This window comes from Neoarius graeffei, chromosome 1 (genome assembly GCF_027579695.1).
Source record: "Neoarius graeffei isolate fNeoGra1 chromosome 1, fNeoGra1.pri, whole genome shotgun sequence".
NCBI lineage: Eukaryota > Metazoa > Chordata > Actinopteri > Siluriformes > Ariidae > Neoarius > Neoarius graeffei.
This window is the reverse complement of record NC_083569.1, coordinates 46,593,770-46,619,562: the sequence shown is the minus strand read 5'-3', so window position 1 is coordinate 46,619,562 and position 25,793 is coordinate 46,593,770. Positions and strand designations below refer to the sequence as shown.

Below are 25,793 nucleotides of genomic sequence, written 5' to 3'. Positions count from 1 at the left end.
CGAGCAACATCGCTCGGAACACCGCGCCAAGCACAAAAGCACCACCACACAGAGCACTGGACAACCCCGATGTTAAAAGAGCAATGAGCTCACTGCAGTGATAGATTGAACCTGGTAGAAGTCCACATTATTGTAAGAATGTAGCTCTTTTTCATTATAGAGTTCATATAAATTGTGGATGCCTGTTTGCCCAGCTGCGATCCAATCCATCTCCCTCTAATAATAAAGGATATAGGAATATATGAAATATACTGCATGTAACGTGCTTCAACTAATTTCCAGTTCTGTGTAAGCTGTCTCATCTCACCTCATTATCTGTAGCCGCTTTATCCTTCTACAGGATCGCAGGCAAGCTGGAGCCTATTCCAGCTGACTACGGGCGAAAGGCGGGGTACACCCTGGACAAGTCGCCAGGTCATCACAGGGCTGACACATAGACACAGACAACCATTCACACTCACATCTACGGTCAATTTAGAGCCACCAGTTAACCTAACCTGCATGTCTTTGGACTGTGGGGGAAACCGGAGCACCCGGAGGAAACCCATGCGGACACGGGGAGAACATGCAAACTCCGCACAGAAAGGCCCTCGCCGGCCACGGGGCTCGAACCTGGACCTTCTTGCTGTGCGGCGACAGCGCTAACCACTACACCACCGTGCCGCCCTTGTGTAAGCTGTATAGGATGGAAAAAATGATAGATTTTGGATACAGGTAACACTGCTGGTTAGGCAAAATGACAAAAACTTCTTGAAGTCTGTATTTCCCGAATATATGCCAAGAGATGGGAGTACTGTATATAGGCCAAACCAAGTGAGAATAAATGACCAAAAGTCAAATTTAAAATAAGGGTCATAGCACCATCATCCACTCTGATTTACTATGGATAGTTTCAGGTGTGTGTGTGTGCGCGTGTGTGTTCCCCTTTTCAGAAGAAATTTGAAATAGCAGAATGAGATTCATTCTTGTCAGATGGAGGAAAACTGGGGTGGGTTTCCCGAAAGCCTCTTAAGGCCAAGAGAGTCTTCAATTACCTCTTAAGATCCATCGACAAGCTAGTGTGGTTTTCCCCAAACAACATCGTAGCCCAAATAGTCCTTTAGTTTGCTCAGAACTTATGAGAGACCCGGACCACCCGTTCAAAACAAAGAGCGACTCGCTCATAGCCGAATACACAGACTGCACATGCGCCACGGAGAGACTCTCACAGTCAACTGGGGAAACTGGTGTTGAATCTGCTGATGGTGTTCCATTATTTTTCTTGTACATTGCAAGTACAGTGAATTAATTATTAAATAAATATACACAAATAACTATGAATATATTTCAATATGTTATGGAATTATATATGGATATCGGAATGTCATATTTATATCGCTACATTTTAATCAAATTTAACTCCATTAGGCGAGTGATTATCTCATTTAGTGTCATAAATGTGACACATTTCTGCACCGCTAACATTGTGTGTGTGCACGCGTCTCTCTCTCTCTCTCTCTCTCTCTCTCGCTCTCTGTGCACGCACACTTATAAGGGAGAACATTGCCCACTGCACTGTGGATAATAGTTGAAAAAAATCATGAAAGTAACAGTGAAATGAGCGAGCATGGAGAACACATTTACTTAATTATTTAGCTTATTATTTGCTCATTCTTTCGTGTGAACGTTTGTTCATTTAATCAGAAACACTCTTGGATTAAAAAAATTGCCAAAAACATAAAATAGTTTCATTAATTAATTACCATATTATATATATATATATATATATATATATATATATATATATATATATATATATATATATATATAAAATGCATAAATGCTTCCAGATGATACTATATCCATCCATCCATTATCTGTAGCCACTTATCCTGTCCTACAGGGTTGCAGGCAAGCTGGAGCCTAATGGGCGAGAGGCGGGGTACACCCTGGACAAGTCACCAGGTCACTGCAGGGCTGACACACAGAGACAACTATTCACACCTACGGTCAATTTAGAGTCACCAGTTAACCTAACCTGCATGTCTTTGGACTGTGGGGGAAACTGGAGCACCCGGAGGAAACCCACGCGGACACGGGGAGAACATGCAAACTCCATACAGAAAGGCCCTCGCCAGCCACGGGGCTCGAACCCGGACCTTCTTGCTGTGAGGCGACAATGCTAACCACTACACCACCGTGCTGCCCCATGATAATATTATCTTGTTTTAAACACTTTATATTTCATTAGATTTTGGTTAAAAATGAACACCATGTGACCTTATTGACTGGATTGAGCAACTACTAATGCCTTCAGCAACGACAGTACGATTGCCTTTAGCAGTTACTAATGCCTATATCGGGGACGCGTACTGCAAAGAAGCTCTTTAGACTCCTTCTTACAAGTGAGTTCGGGAAAACTACGTACAGAGACAACGTTCATTGCTTAAGAGAGTCTCTCAACTCTCTCTTTAGCTCTAAAGGACAACGATATCAGGAAACCCACCCCTGATTTTAAGCAAATCTTTTTTTGTTTGTTTTTTAATAATAAAGATCTATCTGTCCAGATCTCCTTGTAACGTAGTCAGAGATTCTGAATAGCTCTATTTTATAATATCACTTATATCACGTATTATTAGGGATGAGCGAGTACAGCTGTATCTGTATCTGTTAACCATATGAATTATCTGTATCCGTATCCGTACTCAGAGTGGGTGGGATTTAACCCAGAAGTGGATCTGGTTGTCTTGAAACGGGCGGGGCTTTGACCAGTATGTTATTTTAAGCATGCAATTGATATGGGTTGATCAGAAATTGTTATATTTATTGCTGATTAGAAAACTATTAACAGGACAACATCAGCACTGAGCTTCAGATCAATGGTTTTGATCACGATAGCAAACGAACTATTTACAGAACAAGTTTTGCAACAATGAATACAACACATGCGGTTGCAGTTATGAAATGAAATGTAATGAACAAGAGTTTTCATACTCAGCATAACTTTCTTTTTTTAACTTTTAATTTTTTTTATGATCAGTGTGATTTTTTTTTTTGGTTCTTTTTTATTTTTTTTATTTCCACACCAGGTGTGTGTGTGTGTGTGTGTGTGTGTGTGTAGCTTAATTTGTAATATTATTTATACCACTACTACCTAGAAAGTGTCAGATACTCAGTGCGTGAAGTAAAATAAAACTGGTTAGAGCCAACTGACGATTTAAAAAAAAAAAACTCCGACAACCGGCAGAGAGAGAGTGTGTGTGTGTGTGTGTGTGTGTGTGTGTGTGTGTGTGTGTGTGTAGCTTAATTTGTAATACTTATACCGCTACTACCTTTATTTTTACATGAATTACAGCAAGAAAGTGCCAGACACTCAGTGCGTGAATGTCAAAAAAACTCTTTTTAACCGACAGTTAAAAAAAGAAAAACAATCTCCGACAGGCAGAGACGCAACACGAGTCGCTTTCTACCAAGCACCACATCTGAATGAACCCACGTTTACCAGAACTCTACTGGTTATAAGTAAGTACAAACTGAAATAAAAACAAACTTGAAGCTGAAGAAACCCGAAACGTTAACGGAAAAGAGCTGCGAACCGGAGAGACAGAGAGCTGTTCTCTGTGTGAGTGAGCAGAGCGGTGTGTGTAGGGGAGGGGCGCTGTGACGCTGTGTGAGGATTTTCATTCAGTCCGAGCACAGATATTGACTCGTATTACTCATATAATACTCGCACTCGGCAAAAGTGCTTTATCCGTACCGGATACTCGTTTCAGCTGAGTATCCAGCTCAACTCTACTTATTATATCACTATTTATACTGTCATAAATATCTCTTTAGAGGTAAAGGAGCGGATTACTTGACGAGTTAATTTTAAATCCTGATTGACATCCTAAATTTCTCACAACTGGACAAAGATGAGGTATAGATAAGTGTGATAAGGCCAAATGATGTCATGGTTTATGAAACTATAGTACTGTAGATGCTGAATGGAGAGCACAGTAAGGCCTGGACTCAATCAGCAGCTTTGAAAAGAGAACCTAGAACATAGAAGGCTATATTTAGCCATACCATTGACAAGAAGTTGGAGTACAGAATCTTAATCACGTGAATAAACTCGTCACTTTTAAGACAAATCACAAAAACGACAATTCTGTAGAATCTGGAGAAGGTACTGCTATAGGAGTTTTCATATCCAGTCAAAAGACTATAGTGGTGATAGTTGGTACATTTAACCAAGTCTGTATATTTTTCCTTTTCCAATTGGAAAATTAACCGTATATTGGAATAAATAGTCCCAAGTTCTCCCAGGAGGTTTTGAGAGGAATCCTACTGATGTACCCCATGCATAATGATAATAATAATAATAAGCAGAAGAAGAATAGATGTCATTATTATGACTATTGTCCTTGTCCCTAAAATAGTCTTAGCAGACAGTGCATTTACTGAAATGAAAAAGATCATGAGTAAGGACTCCACAATTCGTAAAGATCCTAAGTTCCATCACACAGTATGCACATGCAGCAACATATGGAGCCAACAAACTGATGTATTAATGTCTGACAAATCATCATTTATTAGTTCATCCGGCTGACAGGTGATGAGTTTATGCCATCATGTGTTGTCCGCCGTCCGTCCGGTGTCATCCACATTTCACAAAAATCGCTTCTTCTCTCTCAATTCTTCACCGATTTTTATTCTTTTTGTCAGGAAGGTAGATCTGCCTGGGGTGCATATGGTTTCTATCCAAATTTGCATAATTGCACTTAATAATGAAGATATTGAGTAATTAAGCCCTAATGAGCAGTTTTTACATAAATCGCTTCTTTTCCCTCAATTCTTCACCGATTTTGATTCTTTCTGGCATGAAGGTAGGAGTACATAGGGTGCATATAACTTCTACCCAGATTTGCTTAATTACAATTATTAATGAAGTTATGGATTAATTAGTCATTAATGAGCAGTTCAACAAAAATTGCTTCTTCTTGGTCAATTCCTCGCCATTTTGGATTCTTTCTGGCAAATAGGTCGGCATTCCTAGGGTGGATATACGTAGCTCCTGTATATAGCTTGTATATAGTGTATATAACTTGCACCATTTATTGCGCAAGGTGGTCCACTTTAGATTGTTCCTTCTGGACTAGACGGGGCCAGAGTGAGCTACGCCATCATTGACGGTCTCATTTTATTTACTCATAGACCTTTTATGAAGTTATTCAGTGCTTATACTAGGAAATTCATGAGGAAGAATCATTTTTGAGATCAATTATACCAATTTCTATATACATTAACCCCCCAGGTTCATGTACATAGTTTTTCGATGTAGTCTTTCCAGTGCTAAGCACAGAGCTGTTCAGACTTGCATGCTGGTTCATATGCCAATGTCAACACGAGAGCTGGAGGAACTGAAAGAGCCAAGAACTGCAGCTCATGTGCTTTTGTCGGAGTGACCTCATAGCCTTTAAATGGCAGCTATGTGTGTTTTAGCATGGTGAGGTTAAAATTATTTGGGTCGGCTCCAAGTTTCCGCCACTGCACTATGCTCCACTTACCAATGAGGTCATTCTACCGCTCCTGTGCAAACATTATGAGTTGGACCCATCTGACTTTCTTTCTGCTCTTTATTCAACTCTTTTTAATATGTTTTATGTCTTCGTATCATACCCCAAAGACAGAATAGGGCATGGTAATTTTTTTTTATTTTAATTTTAATTTTTTTTTTTACTGTGGAAAGGACAACAAAATCGTCTTCTGAAAATCCATTCTGCCCTTTCAGCCATAAACAACTATATTGTTTAGTCTCAGAATATGGTTTCCGTGTTGGCCAGTGATTCGCTCCAGCGGTTGCTTGTTTTGCTTGGATACTGAGGTGGGTGATGGGTTTACCAAAAAAGAAGTAGCCAAAAGCCTGAATGTCTAGCCAAGTGTTTAGGCAAAATTGTGCTCTGTAACCACACAAATGGAAACAGTAGTCAACGATGACAGTTTTACACAGTAGCACTGCTTTCTGGTTTGAATGGAATGATATCATTGTTGAAAAAAGTACACCACGCCTAAGTTTTATACTGAAAAAGATCAAATATGCGTTTGCAATTAGACAGGCAAACACTGCTCATTAGAACACATTTTCTTGGTTCTTTCCAGCCAGGAAAAGTGAAAAGGAAGTTTTCATCCTTCTTTAAAAGCCTGGTGATTGAGCTGGACAAAGATCTCTATGGACCAGACAACCATCTTGTAGAGGTGAGCTTTCAGTCGACCGTAATCTCAAAGGATCCCTCTTTTTCAGTAGAATTTTAATGTTAGTGTTAAATACTTACGGATACTGTTATAGCTAGTAAGCTCATGGTTAGTCAGTACAGTTGCCTTCAAGTTCAGTAGTTTCAACTGTACTGATACATCTCATTCCAGCTCACCACAGACAGCTTTTAGTCCTGAATTTCACCTCTGTTCTTGTAAGGCTATCTAGTGTTGGAAAGACTTCAGAACTGTTACATATTGTGGTTTGGAACGAGGCTGAGTTTGTATGAAAATATCACAGTAAACATTCATAATGTTCGCTGGCCCCCTGGTGTCCAAATCAGTTGCCTGGAAAACGTCAGTTTTCCTTTCAGTTCCTGTTATGTTTTGCTAGTAACTTTTATGATTTGTGAATAGGTACAGTGGAATGGAATGGACAAATCAAGCAAAGGTGTTTTTTAGACATATATAAAACACAGCATTCTCAGTATATGAAAGTAAATTGGATCGTGCCCATCACAACAGGTAGCTAGCGAACCAAATACCTCAGACTGGGGATTGTTAGCAGGCAGGCATGAGTGTTTGATGGCAGCCCCAGATTGGTTGTGCACAAGTTAGCATTTAGCTTGCCCTAACCATCTTCAGTGTGCCATGTGTTACCTCACAATAAATATTTGCTCATGCACACATAGTAATAATGCCATTACTGAATGTGATCTAGCCCAAGACTGAACCTCAGCTCATGCTAGCAAAATACACTATATGGCCAGAAGTTTGTGAGCACATAACCATCACAACCATATGTGCTTTTTGGACACCCCATTCCAGATTTTGCTGTTAGAATAACCTCCACTCTTCTGGGAAGGCTTTCCACTAGATTTTGTAAAGTCTCTGGGGTAATTTGTGCTCATCCAGCCACAAGACCGTTAATGAGGTCACGCATTGATGTTGGGTGAAGAGACTTGGAGTGCAATCAGTTTTCTAATTCATCCCAAAGGTGTTCAGTGGGGTCGAGATCAGGGTTCTGTTCAAGATACCAGAGTTCTTCCAGTCCAACTTTGGCACACTATGTTTTCATGGAGTTCACTTTGTGCACAGGGGCATTGTCATACTGGAACAGGTTCAGGCCCCTTACTTCCAGTGAAGGGAAATTGTAATGCTGCAGCATAGTTTGTGGTAACAGTTTGGTGAAGAACCGCATATGGGGCAGATGGTCAGGTGTCCACAAACTTTTGGTCTTGTTGGTAGTGTAGCCTACTTATGTTTTGAGAAAATAGGCAGATATTTATACCCCGAATTTTGGGATAATTGTCAAATAAACATTGATATTTTTGGAACATAGCATACATTTAAGTGAATTTAGCCAACAGTCATAATGCGAATGGAAAACAGTCTTGCTGATAGATGGATTATTGTGAAGCACTGCAGTGTTTGACTGGAGCTAGTGCCTCTTTAGGTTGATGCCCCAAGAGAAACACCTACACTGTCAAATGCTGCAAACTGCTAAATCCAAAATCTCCTCTATGTACAGTGGTGCTTGAAAGTTTGTGAACGCTTTAGAATTTTCTATATTTCTTCATAAATATGACCTAAAACATCATCAGATTTTCACACAAGTCCTAAAAGTAGATAAAGAGAACCCAGTTAAACAAATGAGACAAACATATTATACTTGGTCATTTATTTATTGAGGAAAATGATCAATTATTACATATCTGTGAGTGGCAAAAGTATGTGAACCTCTAGGATTAGCAGTTCATTTGAAGGTGAAATTAGAGTCAGGTGTTTTCAATCAATGGGATGACAATCAGGTGTGAGTGGGCACCCTGTTTTATTTAAAGAACAGGGATCTATCAAAGTCTGATCTTCACAACACATGTTTGTGGAAGTGTATCATGGCACGAACAAAGGAGATTTCTGAGGACCTCAGAAAAAGCGTTGTTGACGCTCATCAGGCTGGAAAAGGTTACAAAACCATCTCTAAAGAGTTTGGACTCCATCAATCCACAGTCAGACAGATTGTGTACAAATGGAGGAAATTCAAGCCCATTGTTACCCTCCCCAGGAGTGGTTGACCAACAAAGATCACTCCAAGAGCAAGACGTGTAATAGTCGGCGAGGTCACAAAGGACCCCAGGGTAACTTCTAAGCAACTGAAGGCCTCTCTCACATTGGCTAATGTTAATGTTCATGAGTCCACCATCAGGAGAACACTGAACAACAATGGTGTTCATGGCAGGGTTGCAAGGAGAAAGCCACTGCTCTCCAAAAAGAACATTGCTGCTCGTCTGCAGTTTGCTAAATATCACATGGACAAGCCAGAAGGCTATTGGAAAAATGTTTTGTGGACGGATGAGACCAACATAGAACTTTTTGGTTTAAATGAGAAGCGTTCTGTTTGGAGAAAGGAAAAGACTGCATTCCAGCATAAGAGCCTTATCCCATCTGTGAAACATGGTGGTGGTAGTATCATGGTTTGGGCCTGTTTTGCTGCATCTGGGCCAGGACGGCTTGCCATCATTGATGGAACAATGAATTCTGAATTATACCAGCGAATTCTAAAGGAAAATATCAGGACATCTGTCCATGAACTGAATCTCAAGAGAAGGTGGGTCATGCAGCAAGACAACGACCCTAAGCACACAAGTCGTTCTACCAAAGAATGGTTAAAGAAGAATAAAGTGAATGTTTTGGAATGGCCAAGTCAAAGTCCTGACCTTAATCCAATGGAAATGTTCTGGAAGGACCTGAAGCAAGCAGTTCATGTGAGGAAACCCACCAACATCCCAGAGTTGAAGCTGTTCTGTACGGAGGAACTGGCTAAAATTCCTCCAAGCCGGTGTGCAGGACTGATCAACAGTTACCGCAAACGTTTAGTTGCAGTTATTGCTGCACAAGAGGGTCACACCAGATACTGAAAGCAAAGGTTCACATACTTTTGCCACTCACAGATATGTAATATTGGATCATTTTCCTCAATAAATAAATGTCCAAGTATAATATTTTTGTCTCATTTGTTTAACTGGGTTCTCTTTATCTACTTTTCGGACTTGTGTGAAAATCTGATGATGTTTTGGGTCATATTTATGCAGAAATATAGAAAATTCTAAAGGGTTCACTAACTTTCAGGCACCACTGTACATTTATGGACTGATCTTATCCAGACATATTGTCCATGACAGCATCATATAAAGTGTTATTTGCTTAAAGTGATTCTTATAACTTTGTTGTATATTATAGCAGGCTACAGATAGAACATTGGCCACTGCGGTTAGTAAGGTGCATGTGATGCGTGCTTAGAGAGTGTAGCTGCCTAAAAACCTCAAGGAGCTTCAAGTGTTTTTCTTTTCAGCTGCTGAGCAGCGGGGCTCGGGTAAGTTTCAGCCTTGCACACAGTCCAAACAGTGTGTCGTAAAAAGATAATTACTTTTCATTTAATTAATGCAAATGCTTACTGAACAGCATGGAGTTCCTCTCGAATGGGGTAGAGTGAATTAGTACATCATACATGAGTTATAGCTTACATAAGTACTGTAGATCAGGGACAAGAAAACTTTTCTGCAATGTGGAAACGTACTGTACGAGGTTTCCTTTTATAATAAAGAACGGACCTCGCATCATTTTTCAAAACTATTTTCTTGACAATAAGGCATATGTGTTTAGTTGTGGTTTTGCCTATGCTTGTATTTATGTGTAAATGTGTGTGTGTGTGTACACCGGTTTTGAGTGTTAAACCACTTGTTTTGTATCCTAGTGGCATCGCACTCCCACCACTCAGGAGACTGACGGCTTCCAGGTGAAAAGGCCAGGCGATGTTAATGTACGCTGCACTCTACTGTTAATGCTGGATTATCAGGTGGGGCTGCATGTTAATGTTGTCTACTATAGTATAGATTAACTCAATGATCAAATGGTTTGCACTGAATTTGTATTCAATTCACATATTAGCATGTTCCGCGACTTTGATTTCTATTCCCTCTTCATGGTCGTGCAGAAACTCAGTGAGACCACACACCAAAATGTATAGTTAGATATACAGCTGGTGTTTGTTTATACTAATGATATTCTCTTGTGTGCAGCCTCCTCAGTTTAAGTTGGATCCGCGGCTTGCTCGGCTGTTGGGTATCCACACTCAGACACGCTCGTGTATCATCCAGGCCCTGTGGCAGTACATCAAAACCAACAAGCTGCAGGACTCCCATGACAAAGAGTACATCAACTGTGATAAATACTTTCAGCAGGTAAAGATTGTGACTAAAGGATATAATTTTCACTCTTCGCCCTAAGTTATCTAAACATTAGATTCACTCTAAATTAGCTCATGTTTAAAGTCATTCAAATTCTGTAAAGCTGCTTTGCGACAATGTCTGTTGTTAAAAGTGCTATAAAAATAAACTTGACGATATAGGACACAGTTATAGAAGCAAGTTATTTATAGTCACGTTGTCTGTTGTCACCCAAATGAGGATGGGTTCCCTTTTGAGTCTGGTTCCTCTCGAGGTTTCTTCCTCATGTCGTCTGAGGGAGTTTTTCCTTGCCACCGTCACCACAGGCATGCTCATTGGGGATAGATTAGGGATAAAATTAGCTCATGTTTAAAGCCTTTAATTTCCTGTAAAGCTGCTTTGCTACAATGTCTATTGTTAAAAGCGCTATAAAAATTAACTTGACTTGACTAAACAGGTCTCCGAGCCCCGGTACTGTTTTTGTATAGTTGAATTGTCTCAGAATAACTAAGGTTTTTGTTAAATTGTTTGATTTGTCTTGGCTTGTTGCTACCTTTTTTATATTAGGGTTCCCTTAACTGGATTTAACACATTAGTTAGCATGAACAAACCACATACAGTACTGTGCAAAAGTCTTAGGCCCATGTAAAGAAATGCTGTACCCTGAAAATGGCTTAAACAATAATAAAATGTTTCAGCATTAAAAAAAAAAAAAAATATATATATATATATATATATATATATATATATATATATATATATATATATATATATATATATAAAGTCTCGGGTACAATGAGTGTAGTTTTGTAAGGAAATGAGCTGTAGGTTTTACTGAGCATCTTACAGAAGCAGCCACAGTTCTTCTGGACACTTTGACTGTCACACTCACTTCTTCGTCTCATCTCATCTCATTATCTCTAGCCGCTTTATCCTGTTCTACAGGGTCGCAGGCAAGCTGGAGCCTATCCCAGCTGACTACGGGCGAAAGGCGGGGTACACCCTGGACAAGTCGCCAGGTCATCACAGGGCTGACACATAGACACACAACCATTCACACTCACATTCACACCTACGGTCAATTTAGAGTCACCAGTTAACCTAACCTGCATGTCTTTGGACTGTGGGGGAAACCGGAGCACCCGGAGGAAACCCACGCGGACACGGGGAGAACATGCAAACTCCACACAGAAAGGCCCTCGCCGGCCATGGGGCTCAAACTCAGACCTTCTTGCTGTGAGGCGACAGCGCTAACCACTACACCACCATGCCACCTCGCTTCTTCATTTTGCACCAGAACCCAGCAACCTTCATTATGTTTTCTTTTTTAATCTGAAAAGTGCTCTCTTATGCAATATGCTGTTCAGATACAAACTTTTTTTTTTCAGTAACATTTAATTTTGTGCTAGGAAACAAACGTTCAGACTCTAAAATGTTTTTGTACTGACTCGATAATGTAGAAGTCATAAAATAGAACTCTATAACGAAGTTTGTATGGAAAAAAAAGAAATAGGGGGTCCAAGTCTTTTGCACAGTATTCTATATTATAAGTAACATTTAACAAAGCAGACAACACTTGTGTTGATTGATTTTTTTAAAATAATAAACCAAATAAATATCTGCATACACCAATGCTCATACCATCAACATTCATACCATTGAACGCTTAAACATATTTGTGGTTATCTGGCAAAATTCAGAACCGAGGCCAAACAGCAAGGTTCACTATTTACACCAGGAAGCCAGAGTTATCAGTATTTAAAGAGGTACTTCACACTTAAATGTGTTTTTTTGAGCTGTAAATTAAATGATATGATTGTATTGTGATGGAACACATCAATACTGGTGTTTCATCTGTACAAAATTACCATTTTCATAAAAACTGGTACTTTATGAGTTGAAAATGACTCAAAACACCATCTACTGGTTAAAATCATCCTGAACCTAGCAAGGCTGATGCTGACGTAGAGTGGAAGGTTCGGTAGTTCTTGAAGTCATGCATTTTTTATTTAAGGGAAAAAAAAGAACATTTAATGCCCACTCCCACAGTGGGCAGGTCCACCTGCCACAGCCCCGCCCTTGAGCAGGAGTCTGTGAAACCGTGCTCATTTCCAGATGCATGCTAATTGATACTCATCATTCACAAGAGTTTACCCCCTACACACACCCTGCCCCCACCTCAACCCCTCACCGACCCACCTCTCAGCCCCTTGCCAGTTTTTATTAGCATTTTGTTTTCTAAATTATGCAGTAGGTGGAGTGAAGTTACACTTTAACACCATGCTGGAATGCAGTTTCTTTCCTTATTTTGGTGGATTTATTGCTAGTAATGGATTAAATTATTAAAAAAAAACCTCTTCCAAATACTGACACCTGAGACTCCTTCCATGAAACAACATCTCACAGAAAATTTCACCATGTCAACGATCGTTTTTTTCTTTGTTAAATAATACTTTCAAAATCTATTTATTATTAGACAGGTTCCTATTAATATGTTACTATAGAAACGATAATGTATCTAAATGATTGCATTAATATAAACCATTACAGATCACAAAGCACCTTCTGACAATCCAATTTGAGAATTCAGTTTGTTATTAATAAGCATGCAGGTGAACATCATTTAACATTTAAACAAAGAAAAAAATAATACATGTGAATTCACTTTCAGTTTGCTATCTGTACTTATGGTAAATTATTAATGCTGAACTTTACCGTTTGTTGATGTTGATTAAAGCAGTAAATGATGTTAATTAAGTGAGATACCAGATTGTTCATCTTGGTGGCACATATGTGTATAAATCAAGGATAAACAAATGAATTAGATGAAACTTTTATTGATTGAGTAGGTGAAGCAAAACCTCGTCTCACTTGCTACTCTGTTCCATTGTAATGAAAACATGTGCTTTTGCAGATTTTTGACTGCCCTCGGCTGAAGTTCTCCGAGATTCCTCAGCGCCTGACTAACCTGCTGCTTCCCCCTGATCCCATCGTTATAAACCACGTCATCAGGTCAGTCTGTCTGTCCATCAATGTTTGCATATAGACTTCTGTTTCCTGGGGTCAGCCTTAACCCTTTGATGCAAAACATATGCACACCCCTTCTAATGCACAACATGGGTCAAAAATGACCCGCATTCATTTTCCAGGTTATTTCATGCTGACTGAGTTTTTCTTTGCTCTATCTTTTGAAATACATTTATTTTATGATTGAATATTCCAAGTATTCTTTAAATATCTTGTTTTTAATTACCACAAATCATTAATTTAATTTTTTCTTTCCTACTTTATGAACAAAAATACTTTTTATATTACTACACATGGGTCATCCAAGTGTGACTTAAAATTAAATGTCTTAGTACTATAATAATAATTTGTTTCAAGTAATTACTTTAGCAGTGAATGGGGCCAGTTATTTATTTATTAACTATGTAGTTAGCTAAGCCAACTACAATAAAATTAGCTAACTAAAGTAGAATATGTCAACAGCTCGGTAGCTAATAGTAATTACTTGTAACTTTCTGATGAGTAATCTACTCACTCTCAAGGTAATCTAAACATAATCAATTTTTTTCTAAGGTAATGTTAGAACAATTGAAAAACATTACTTACATGTATTAGATGGGCAAAGGGCGCTGTGCTGAGCTGTGAAATGTCTGACACAAGCACAATTCACAGTTCCCACCAAACGCTGGAGTAAATGCATGCGGGTCGGTTCTGACCCATGTGTGTAAACTTTTTTTTTTTTAAGATATTTTTTGGGCTTTTTTCACCTTTATTGGATAGGACAGTGTAGAGACAGGAAATGAGTGGGAGAGAGAGACAGGGAGGGATCGGGAAATGACCTCGGGTCAGAATCGAACCCGGGTCCCTGGATTTATGGTATGGCGCCTTATCCACCTGAGCCACGACACCCCCCCATGTGTGTAAACTTGATGTAGAATTACAAAAGCTGTGCTTGTTCATAACTTAAGAAAGGAAAAATAAAAATGATGATTTGTGCTAAACAAAAACAAGATATTTACTGCATATTTGGAAAAGTAAATGACAAAATGAATTGATTTCAAAAGTATATCATAGAAACACTCAGCCATACATGAAATAACCTGGAAAATGAATGCAGGTTGTTTTTGACCCATGTTGTGCATTAGAAGGGTAGTGATACAAAAAGGGTTTTTATTCAAAAAGTAAGAAAGGAAAAAATAAAATAAGGATGTATGACGATCAAAAACAAGTTAATTGAGGAATACCTTGAATACTGAATGATGGAATTAATTTATTGCAAAGATATAGAAGATAAAAACTCAGCCGGGTCACTTTTGACCCATGTTTTGCATCAAAGGGTTAATACACTGTATGGCTAAAGGTTTGCCTGCCCCACACTGTTGTCACAATGTTGGAAGCACATAAGTGTATAAAATGTCTTTGTATGCTATAGCATTACAATTTCCCTTCACTGGAACTCAGGAGCCCAAACGTGTTCCAACGTGACAGTGTTCTGTGGACAAGGTGAACTTCATGAAAGAAGAAGAAGAAGCCTTTATTTGTCACACGTACACTCAAGCACAGATTTGAGCACACAGTGAAATTCCACCTCTACATTTAACCCATCTGAAGCAGTGAGCATACACAAGTGAGCAATGAGTGCGCACACATACCCAGAACAGTGGGCAACTATGCTGCAGCGCCGTTGGGGGTTAGGTGCCTTGCTCAAGGGCACTTCAGCCCAACCTCAGGCCATGGCTGCATAAATTTGGACTGTGGGGGAAACCGGAGCATTCATCCACCCATCCATTATCTGTAGCTGCTTATCCTGTACAGGGTCACGGGCAAGCTGGAGCCTATCCCAGCTGACTATGGGCGAGAGGCGGGGTACACCCTGGACAAGTCGGCAGGTCATCGCAGGGCTGACACATAGAGACAAACAACCATTCACACTCACATTCACACCTACAGTCAATTTAGAGCCACCAGTTAACCTAACCTGCATGTCTTTGGACTGTGGGGGAAACCGGAGCACCCGGAGGAAACCCACACAGGCACAGGAAGAACATGCAAAGTCCACACTGGGCTCAAACCCAGAACCTGCTTGCTGTGAGGCAACAGTGCTAACTAACCACTATACCACCGTGCTGCCCCAACATGGTTTGCACCATTTGGAGTGGAACAACTTGAGTGTCCTGCACAGATCCATGACCTCAACCATGTCTTGATTGAGAAGTGGGCAGGAGTAGGCAGTGCCCACCCAAATTTCTGCTTTGCCCATCCAATTCAGGGCCGCCATTACATACACACATGTCACACGCTGTTTGTAGGACACCAAGTGCCGGAGAGAGAACCAAAAATTTACGATGAAGCACAACTGCAACAGACACCATTAAACCTCACAGGCAGAGAGTGATGTTGAGTAAGAAACTGTGACTGACATGCTGCTTTTTAAACCCAAGATCTTCAGGGTGGGGGTTGTCATGTTGTTTTTAACTCCCTCAACAAAAGAGCAGTCAGTGCACTAGATATTTTAGGCCAAGTTTACATTAGACCGTATCTGTCTCGTTTTCTTCGCGGATGCACTGTCCGTTTACATTAAACCGCCTGGAAACGCCAGGAAACGGGAATCCGCCAGGGTCCACGTATTCAATCTAGATCGTGTCAGCTCCGGTGCTGTGTAAACATTGAGAATACGCGGATACGCTTGTGCTGAGCTCTAGCTGGCGTCATCATTGGACAACGTCACTGTGACATCCACCTTCCTGATTCGCTGGCGTTGGTCATGTGACGCGACTGCTGAAAAACGGCGCGGACTTCCGCCTTGTATCACCTTTCATTAAAGAGTATAAAAGTATGAAAATACTGCAAATACTGATGCAAATACTTAGTTTTTTTTTTTTTTTCTTTTTTTTTTATCAGACATCTAATTTTTGGGTTTGTTTACCTGACATGTTTCGACGTACAACTTCCGTCTTCCTCAGAGTGTCACCGGATGTTAATTGGTGACGCATCTTTTATCAGCTGCTGTTTCTGAAGGCGTGGCCTTCCTGTCTGGTTTGACAGGTCGGTCACGCCTTATACTGTCTGTTCGTCCCCTGCAAGATGTGACTCCAGGTATGGGAGAGCATGTATGCTCCCTCATCCCGGTTGATGGTCCTCGGGCTTCGCTTACGGATCTCTATGGCCTCCCTGATCCAGCGCTGATGTTTGTTATCTTCTGTGCGGATGACTCTGGTATTCCCCCAGTCCATAATGTGGTTTTCCCTTTTACAGTGATCTGTTATAGCTGACTTATAATTTTCCTGTTGTGCCTTTTCTTTTATTGTTCGGGTTTGTCTTGTAGCTGTCTCCTTTTCGCACTCTTTCTTATGTTCATGTTTTCTTGTGTTGAAACTCCTTCCTGTCTCCCCAATATAAGTTTTATTGCATAATTTACATGGAATCTCATATATGGTGTTGCATCTGTTGTCCGGATGTATTCTGTCTGACAAATTAAAAACAGACAGGACGCTCAGGAAACGCACAAACCTCACCGTACAAGACATCACTCAGCTCCTTCAATTCATTGCCACATCCACATACTTTCAGTTCAGGAATACAATCTACAGACAGAAGGAAGGTTTTGCCATGGGAGACCCACTATCAGCCATCATGTGCGGCTTTTTCATGGAGGATCTGGAGCAGAAAGCACTCACTACAATACCAGCGGAATACAGACCAACACTCTGGAAACGGTATGTGGACGACATATTGGAAAAAGTAAAGAGGGGACACACTCAACAACTCACCGACCATCTCAACACCATAGACAATACCGGCAATATAAAATTCACACATGAAGAAGAAACGGAGCAGTCAATAGCATTTTTGGATTTAAAAATACAACACACAGAAGATGGGGACATCAAAATAAAAGTACACAGAAAACCCACACATACCGACCAATATTTAAACTGGACTTCCGAACACCCAATAATGCACAAAATATCCGTAGTTAGAACATTACATGAACGCACAGCAATAATTACAGATCCACAGGACAAAGAACAGGAGGAACAACATATACAACACGCACTGAAGGCATGTCAATATCCACAATGGGCAATATCCAAAGGGGCGGAACAGGTTAAGAACAACAAAACACAGAAGAAAGAGAAAAAACAAACTAACAAACAAGAACACAGGGGAGTAGTTACATTACCATACATCAGGGGAATAACTGAACGCATTCAAAGAGTAATGAGGAAACACAATGTTAACACACCTGTCAAACCACACACAACACTCCGTCAGATCCTGGTGCATCCCAAAGACAGAATACATCCGGACAACAGATGCAACACCATATATGAGATTCCATGTAAATTATGCAATAAAACTTATATTGGGGAGACAGGAAGGAGTTTCAACACAAGAAAACATGAACATAAGAAAGAGTGCGAAAAGGAGACAGCTACAAGACAAACCCGAACAATAAAAGAAAAGGCACAACAGGAAAATTATAAGTCAGCTATAACAGATCACTGTAAAAGGGAAAACCACATTATGGACTGGGGGAATGCCAGAGTCATCCGCACAGAAGATAACAAACATCAGCGCTGGATCAGGGAGGCCATAGAGATCTGTAAGCGAAGCCCGAGGACCATCAACCGGGATGAGGGAGCATACATGCTCTCCCATACCTGGAGTCACATCTTGCAGGGGACGAACAGACAGTATAAGGCGTGACCGACCTGTCAAACCAGACAGGAAGGCCACGCCTTCAGAAACAGCAGCTGATAAAAGATGCGTCACCAATTAACATCCGGTGACACTCTGAGGAAGACGGAAGTTGTACGTCGAAACATGTCAGGTAAACAAACCCAAAAATTAGATGTCTGATAAAAAAAAAGAAAAAAAAAAAACTAACTATATTTAATATAAGACATAATGAACGTAATCGAATGATGCAAATACTGCCCATTGTGTAGTTATGATTGTCTTTAGGCTTGCCATCCTTCCACTTGCAAGTGGTAAGTGATATGCGCTGGGATCACACACACAGCGGCTCAGTCCCGAAAACACTGCTTGTGCACTTCACGCGCACGCTCTGTGAGCTGCGCAGGGCCGGAGTGCGCACCCTCCAGAGGGCACTCGCTGTTCAGGGCGGAGTGATTTGGAGCGCAGGATGCCTGCGGAGCCGAGCGTATCCATGTATTGGTGTTGCTGTGTGCACGCAAATCGTGTATTGGCGTTGCTGTGTGCACACTAATCGTTTTAAAAACGTTAATCTGATGATCTGCTGATACGGTCTAATGTAAACATGGGCTTAGAGACTCGCATTCTAAATATTAGATGCGGATTGTTACAGATTTGCTAAGATATGAAATTAGATCGTCATCAAACATAGGCACAATAATGATGGATTGAAAAATCAAGCTGCTGCTTCAGTAGAAATTTTCGATATCTGTCAAAATAGATTACATTTAAGCATAAGTTGCTTGATTTAATATACATGTGTTTATTTAATTACATTCTCATGCTACTGTATCACTTTATATTTCTGATGGAGTTTTTTTTGTATTAATTAACATCATTATTTTACAACGCAATGAACCCAAGCTGGTTTGTGATTTAAGGCAAATCAAAACAAAAGTGATCAAGCATAAACGTTTGACCTTTTTATTAGCAGATACTTCTATCCAAAGCACCTGACACAAATCACACACAAAATAAATAAATTATTATTAATCTATCCTGATTAGAGAGATGACTATGAGAACATAATATAGTGTTCACAAATAATTCAAACGTGTAAGATGAAAATGTCCGTGTGTAAAATTGACCCCCAGAAGTCAGTATTTTGACGCTCAAGTGTGTGCTAGGACTCACACCTCTGATACATCTATATTAAAATATTTAGCCTATTCCTCATGTGCAAGTAATGTTGAATAATTTTGCAGTCCAGCTGTATGTAGAGTGGTAGTAGTTAAGAAAAGACACATGAGTCGTACATTAAAACTGGGAAAGCAGCTTAAAGCTGTAGCAGCTGCAGCTCACTCACTCACTTCTTCCAGCTTGTCCCATTTACGTGTGTGGGGTTGCTGCCATGTGGACCCTATTGATCCACATGTCATATTAATTGAAGCCTAGTTTCACGCTGGATGCCCTTCCTGCCGCAACCCTCCCATTTCCGGGCTTGGGAAACAACCATTCACACCTGTGGACAGTTTAGAGTAGCCAGTTACCCTAACTGCATGTCTTTGGACTGTGGAGGAAACTGGAGCTATGAAGAAACCCACACAGACACGGGGAGAACATGCAGACTCCACACAGAAAGGCCCCCACCAGTCCCTGGGCTCGAACCCAGAACCTTCTTGCTGTGAGGTGACCGTGCTAACCAGTGTGCCGCCCACCTGTAGCAGCTGCAGCTCATCCACCAAAAGCTTTGTCCTCAATCAGTTGTTACTTCTTCTTAATATATTCTATCAGATCTTTAAAATCAGTGAGGCCTTTTTTTTCTGAGTTTGTTTCTAAGTCGCAAAACAACGATTTAAATATTTGATATGAGGTTCTCCTTGCACACATCTCATTAACTCGCCTCCTCCCACCTATTTCTCTGGTCATAAGCTGCTGCTGCACTGTCGTATAGCTCATTGTGTGAAAAGGTGCCCACGCAAAATTTCTAATTGCCCAGCTCAACCTGAGCAATCTAGATCTGGGCCTGAGCTCAACCCCACTGAACACCTTTGGGATGAACTGGAATGCTGACTGCACCCCAGGCCTCCTCACCCAGTATCAGTGCCTGACCTCATTAATGCTCTTGTGGTTCAATGAGCACAAAAATCCCCACAGCCACACTCAAAAATCTAGTGGAAGTCCTCCCCAGAAAGGTGGAGGTTATTGTAAGAGTAAAGGGGGACTAAATCTGGAATGGGATTTTCAACAAGCACATATTGGTATTATGGTGTTATCTGTCCACATACTTTTGTCCATCTAGTGTACATTATAACTTCTGTTGGTGTGCATTACAATATCTATGCAAGTCATAGCTGTAGCATTAGTTAAAAACATTGTTGTCTTGGTGTGTACAGTGTGGACCCAAACGATCAGAAGAAAACAGCCTGCTATGATATAGATGTCGAAGTGGAGGATCCACTCAAAACCCAGATGAGCAACTTCCTGCTCTCAACAGCCAATCAGCAGGAGATTGCCTCCCTTGACAACAAAGTAACCAATACAATCGCACATTCACATGATCAACACTGCTAGATCTTAGGGGAATTCTCTAAACCATGCACATTTGCAGTATTGTCATGGCGGTCCTAACATCTGGAGGTCTGATCTTCTCCTGTTACAGATCCATGAGACTATTGAGTCCATCAACCAGCTGAAGATTCAGAGAGACTTCATGCTCAGTTTCTCCCGAGATCCCAAAGGCTACATCCAGGACTGGCTGAAATCCCAGAGCAGAGATCTCAAAGTGAGTTCAACTCTTCTTCTTCTTCCATCCTGGACCAACTCAAACTGTTCACACTTTGCTCATAAGACAGAGACGAGGTCCGCTTTTTATTTCCAAAATGTTCCATTTGCGGCTGATAAGATAGTTAGCAATTGTAAACCTAAATGTGAGGTGGTAATATTATTCCTGACTATACTGCAGCACGGATGAATTTTCCAATCTGATTAGTCAGAAGGTGTTGGTTGTTGTTTTTTTTTTTTTTTATAACAGCAGCTCTGAGATTAGTGCCAACTATAATTCAAACCAAAGGGTTTTATTAATGCACTCCTTCTAATATATCACTGTGTCTAAAGTAGCAACTCATTCAGTTGTATGGCTGATGCGCCACATAAACTAAGAAAAGTTAAAGTCCCTCTCACGCCAGAATCTGGTCTTCCCAAGCAGTCTCCTGTCCCAGTACTAACCAGGTCTTTGAGGTGTATGGATGCGACGCTGATCTCCATTTCCATAGCCCTTGGCCTCTCACCTTTACAGCTAGGGTTGCAGTGGGGGGCTGGTCCTCTGGTAACCGCAAAAGTTTGACTTCCCCACTCACATATGCATTGCAGCATGCCTTGCCAGATGGTAGTAGGTACCATTTTTATGATGGTCTTTGGTATGATCCAACTGCAAGTTGAACTTGCAATCTCCCAGTCGAGAGGCAGACACACTAACCACTAGGCCAACTCGCAGTCAAATAGATTATAAAGCATGCTGTTATTTAGGCCCTGGTCACACTACAGATCGCAATGGGTTTATGAATACTTGGCAATAAAAAAATTGATAGCATCGCCACCAATCATGCAATACACGGCGAATGTTCTCTGAGCTTCGCGAGTTATTTTTTGTTGTGCCGCTGCCTCATGAGTGGCCAAAAACATTGCGAAAAATGTCAGTGCATGCATTGAAATTTGGTGGTGATGTTTTCGTTGGCAAGTTAAGCGGCGAATACTCGCAGATGGGTTTGGGAATATTTCCAGAAGCTCGGGGAACCTTCTTCGAGCTTCTTGAGACGCATTTGTCTCGAATCCTTATCCCCAATGCTCACGGGAGCCTCGTCAATACAGTGGCTCGGCATAGCCTAACGTTCACCAAGACTTAAAAGTGTATTTACATTCAGGGATCCTTCGGAGCGCATTGTGCACGCGCTTGGGACCCAGTCATTATGGGAAACACCTGATGCTGATTTGAGCGCAATCAGCACGCGCATATAAGGACGCTGTTTTCACAGAGACTTTGCGAAGTATTCTGTCAGGTATGCTGCAGTGGATGGATCTAAGTGTAGGAAGAGTGTTTATTAGCAGGCGTGGCATTTACAAAAACAAAGCGCAAACGAAACAGAAGCAGAGTCATAAAGCCGTGTATTTAACCAGAGTCATGAACATGGCTAGAAACAAACATGACAGTGATGATGATAATACTTTGCAAAGCCTCTGTGAAAACACCATCTTTATATGCGCGTGCTGATTGCACTCAAATCAGCATCAGGTGTTTCCGATAATGACTGGGCCCTGTGAGCGAGCGCGGCCGCTCGAGCGTGCGAAAGCATCAGTCAAGGGTTCACCTGCTGTGTGACCACAACGTTCAGCTCGCCTGTACCTCGCTGTGTATTGTCACCAAAATGGCCCATTTTCATCAATAACCCATCGCAAAGCATCGCGAGCTGTAGAGTGACCGTAGTTTTAGCAAAGAAAAACATGAGATTGTTGATATGGGGAATTTTAATGTAATGAGACCTTTATTTAACATTTCAGGAGTCTTTTGATTATAATGTTTAAAATATTGACTAAATATTTTAAGTTTCATAACACTTGATTTAAGTCATTTAAGCACTTAATAAAAATATCAGCAGCATAAGGAAGAACTAAAGTATCAGTCAAAAGTTTGGACACCCCTACATATTCAGTTTTTTTCTGTATTTGGACTATTTTCTACATTGTAGAACAATACTGAAGAAATCAGCACTATGAAATAACATCTGGAACAGATACGGAATTATGTGGTAAACAAAAAGTGTTTACAAAAACAATATATTTCCTATTTTAAATTCTTCAAAGTATTTAGCGTTTACCTTGATGACGCTTTCCACACTATCGGCATTATCTTAACCAGCTTCATGAGGGAGTCACCTGGAATGCTTTTCAATTAACAGTTGTGCCTTGTCAAAAGGTCATTAGTGCAATTTCATGCCTTCTTAATGCGTTTGAGATCAAACAGTAAATAGTAAATAATAATAATACAGTAAATAGCCCTGTTCCACAAGTGTAGTAATCCATATTAAGTCAAGAAGCGCTCAACTAAGTAAAGAGAAACGACATCTATCATTACTTTAAGACATGAAGTGACTTTTAATTAAAAAACAAAAAACAAAAAAACCCCACTGAATTAGGTGTGTCCAAAAGTTTGGCTGGTACTGTAGAAACATAACTGACCAGATTGGGATAAATGTACTATTTTCTGATCGGTTATTTTTTTTTCTTAGTACCAAGAAACTTGTATCTCGTATCGATTTTAAGTCTCAAACTTAGAATTCTGCATTGCAGTCAAACGTCTGCTCAGCATTTCTACTTGTAAGCCAGTATGTTTCTAAATTTTTACAAGTATCAACATGTAATTGCACACATGACTGTTCACACCCATTCTAACTGTGTACATGATGACTGTTCCATACTGGAGTCATTATTATACAGGGTGTTTCAAAAAATTAGATATTATTTGAGATGTAAATATCCCAGAAACTACATAGTCCAGGCAAATGAAACTGAACAGGCTTAATGTTGAGCAACATAAGAGTTATTCCTCACAATTTGAATGAGCAATTCAAAGGTATGTGGATTCCATGAACGATTTCACAAATTTCCAGTATTCACGAACCCGCTCGAGCGTCTCTTCCGATGATGGTGGTCGTCTAGATCCTTTTGCCCTGCTGCACACACACACACAGCCTTCCTCTTTGAACTTTTTTGCGCCGTGTCCAAATCTGCATTGCAGCTGGTGCATTTTTAGAGAATTCTGTCATAAATGCACGCTGCACAGTCTTGTTCGACTGTGTTCAAGCGTACTCAAACACTGAAAATGCCTTTTCTTTTCCAGTGAATGGCATTTCTATACTTATAAAAGTTAAAAACAAAAAACATTAAACATAGAATTTTGACCCGTTTCCACACACGTTGTTAAAATTTGAGGTCAATTGAACGAGAATTGGCAAAGTTATTAGATTGTGAAACGATATCAAAATTTTTGAAACACCCTGTATTATGCCACAGAGTGCCTTCTGAATCTACAGAAGTAGTAAGTCATGGTCACTGAACGTTCTGGATGGCTGTAAACCTTCACACATGCTGTATTACATTCTGATTGATCACAGTTAATGACTGACGTCGTTGGGAATCCTGAGGAGGAGAGGAGGGCCGAGTTTTACTACCAGCCCTGGTCTCAGGAGGCAGTCAGTCGCTACTTCTACTGCAAGGTAAAACAGCTAGACTTTTTACAGGACTCGGCTTTCAACTCATGGTTGCATTTTGTAATTTCCCATTTCCTACCAGTAAAAGCCAATGAAATCACCCCCTCAGCTTGAAATTACTGTTCGTCAATTTCTCAACTACTAGTTTTGTAGCAAACCTCTTTTTGATTTTATGATTGCTGTCTCTCATTTTGTCTACTAGAAGGTAGCTTGTATTGTTCGTAAGGTTAAATCTTAAAAACGAGGTTATTTTAAATGCATTTTGATATGATTTTGTATATAAATATATTTTATGATTTGAGTTTATTATAAATGTAATTAATCTGTTTTTATATGTATATTGCCCGTTTTGGAGCTTAATGTTATAATAAGCTTTTATTTTGAAGACAGCTAATTGACTTCCTACTTCCTCGTTGCATTGAGTTTTGTGGTATAAAAAGGGGGACTTGACCACGGAATGAATGAGCTAACGATAAAAACAGTAAAGGTTCAAGATAAACAAAGGAAAATGAAGCAACAAAGCAGTCATGGTAATTTAATAACAAAGCGACGGAGGATGAATGTTTTATAGCAATCGACCGAGGAGGCACAAGTTCTCACGTTGGTTTTATGGAATTGGTTTATGGAAATAAATATTGAAAACCATCAGTCGAGTCCACTATCTTTCGGAGGGTATGCTACAAGTTCCTTCCCCATTTACAGAGTGACGTCAAAACAACATGGCTGTGCACAACATCCGAAATAAACAAAGTAGCATTTCTTACCTTTAAATGAGTTATGCTGTGTAGGATAAATATTTGCTTGTTTGACCCAATCACCGTACAGAAATAGTGGCTTGTTAAATCTAAAAGTGTACCTGTAGTGAATTTTAATTACTAGCTATTTCAAAAGATCATGTACGATACCTACGGCAGAGCAATAGGGCCAGGGTTTTATATTTTATTTGGAAACTTCTGAGAAAAAAACTCAGAATTTTTGAGATTAAAGTCAAAATTTTCGAGGAAAAAAGTCAAAAGTTTCGAGAAAAAAGTCGAAATTTTCGAGAAAAAAAAAAGTCAGAATTTTCGAGAAAAAAAGTCAAAATTTTCGAGAAAAAAAAGTCAGAAATCTGTAGAAGGCGGGCTTCCATACGGAAGTGACACTCACTCGCGGCCGGTAGACATGAATGGCTGAGACCAGAGCCATGGAATTCAGAGTTGTGACAACCGGGGTACAGAAAGTCGGTTGGTGATGTGATTCACGTAGATTCAAATACTTCTAGGCAGCGGCTTTCTGTTTGCTAGAGGCTAACACAGAACCACTACATAACAAGCAAAGATTAAGTAGAAACGAATTACATTTACCTTTACCGCACTTTCTGTGTTCTATGGCCACTTCCTGGAACTAGTGGAACTATGTCAATGGCGATCTATGTGTCAAAAGC

General features: G+C 40.2%; 1 protein-coding gene across 7 annotated transcripts in view; it reads left to right on the top strand.

The window, feature by feature from the left end:
- Window positions 1-25,793, top strand: part of smarcd3b (SWI/SNF related, matrix associated, actin dependent regulator of chromatin, subfamily d, member 3b) — a 145,144-nt gene that overhangs the window by 103,935 nt on the left and 15,416 nt on the right. For 5 of the 7 annotated variants that reach the window (XR_009655565.1, XR_009655566.1, XM_060932749.1 and 2 more), the window contains 8 exons: window positions 6,121-6,216; window positions 9,566-9,586; window positions 9,968-10,069; window positions 10,293-10,454; window positions 13,354-13,451; window positions 20,501-20,636; window positions 20,767-20,889; window positions 24,275-24,376. Coding sequence is in view for 5 of the 7 variants with exons in the window: in XM_060932749.1 (XP_060788732.1) it covers window positions 6,121-6,216; window positions 9,566-9,586; window positions 9,968-10,069; window positions 10,293-10,454; window positions 13,354-13,451; window positions 20,501-20,636; window positions 20,767-20,889; window positions 24,275-24,376 (840 nt within the window). In the remaining 2 variants the exon portion in view is untranslated. The remainder of the gene's footprint in view (window positions 1-6,120; window positions 6,217-9,565; window positions 9,587-9,967; window positions 10,070-10,292; window positions 10,455-13,353; window positions 13,452-20,500; window positions 20,637-20,766; window positions 20,890-24,274; window positions 24,377-25,793) is intronic. The other 2 variants (XM_060932762.1, XM_060932743.1) reach the window with 1 other exon arrangement.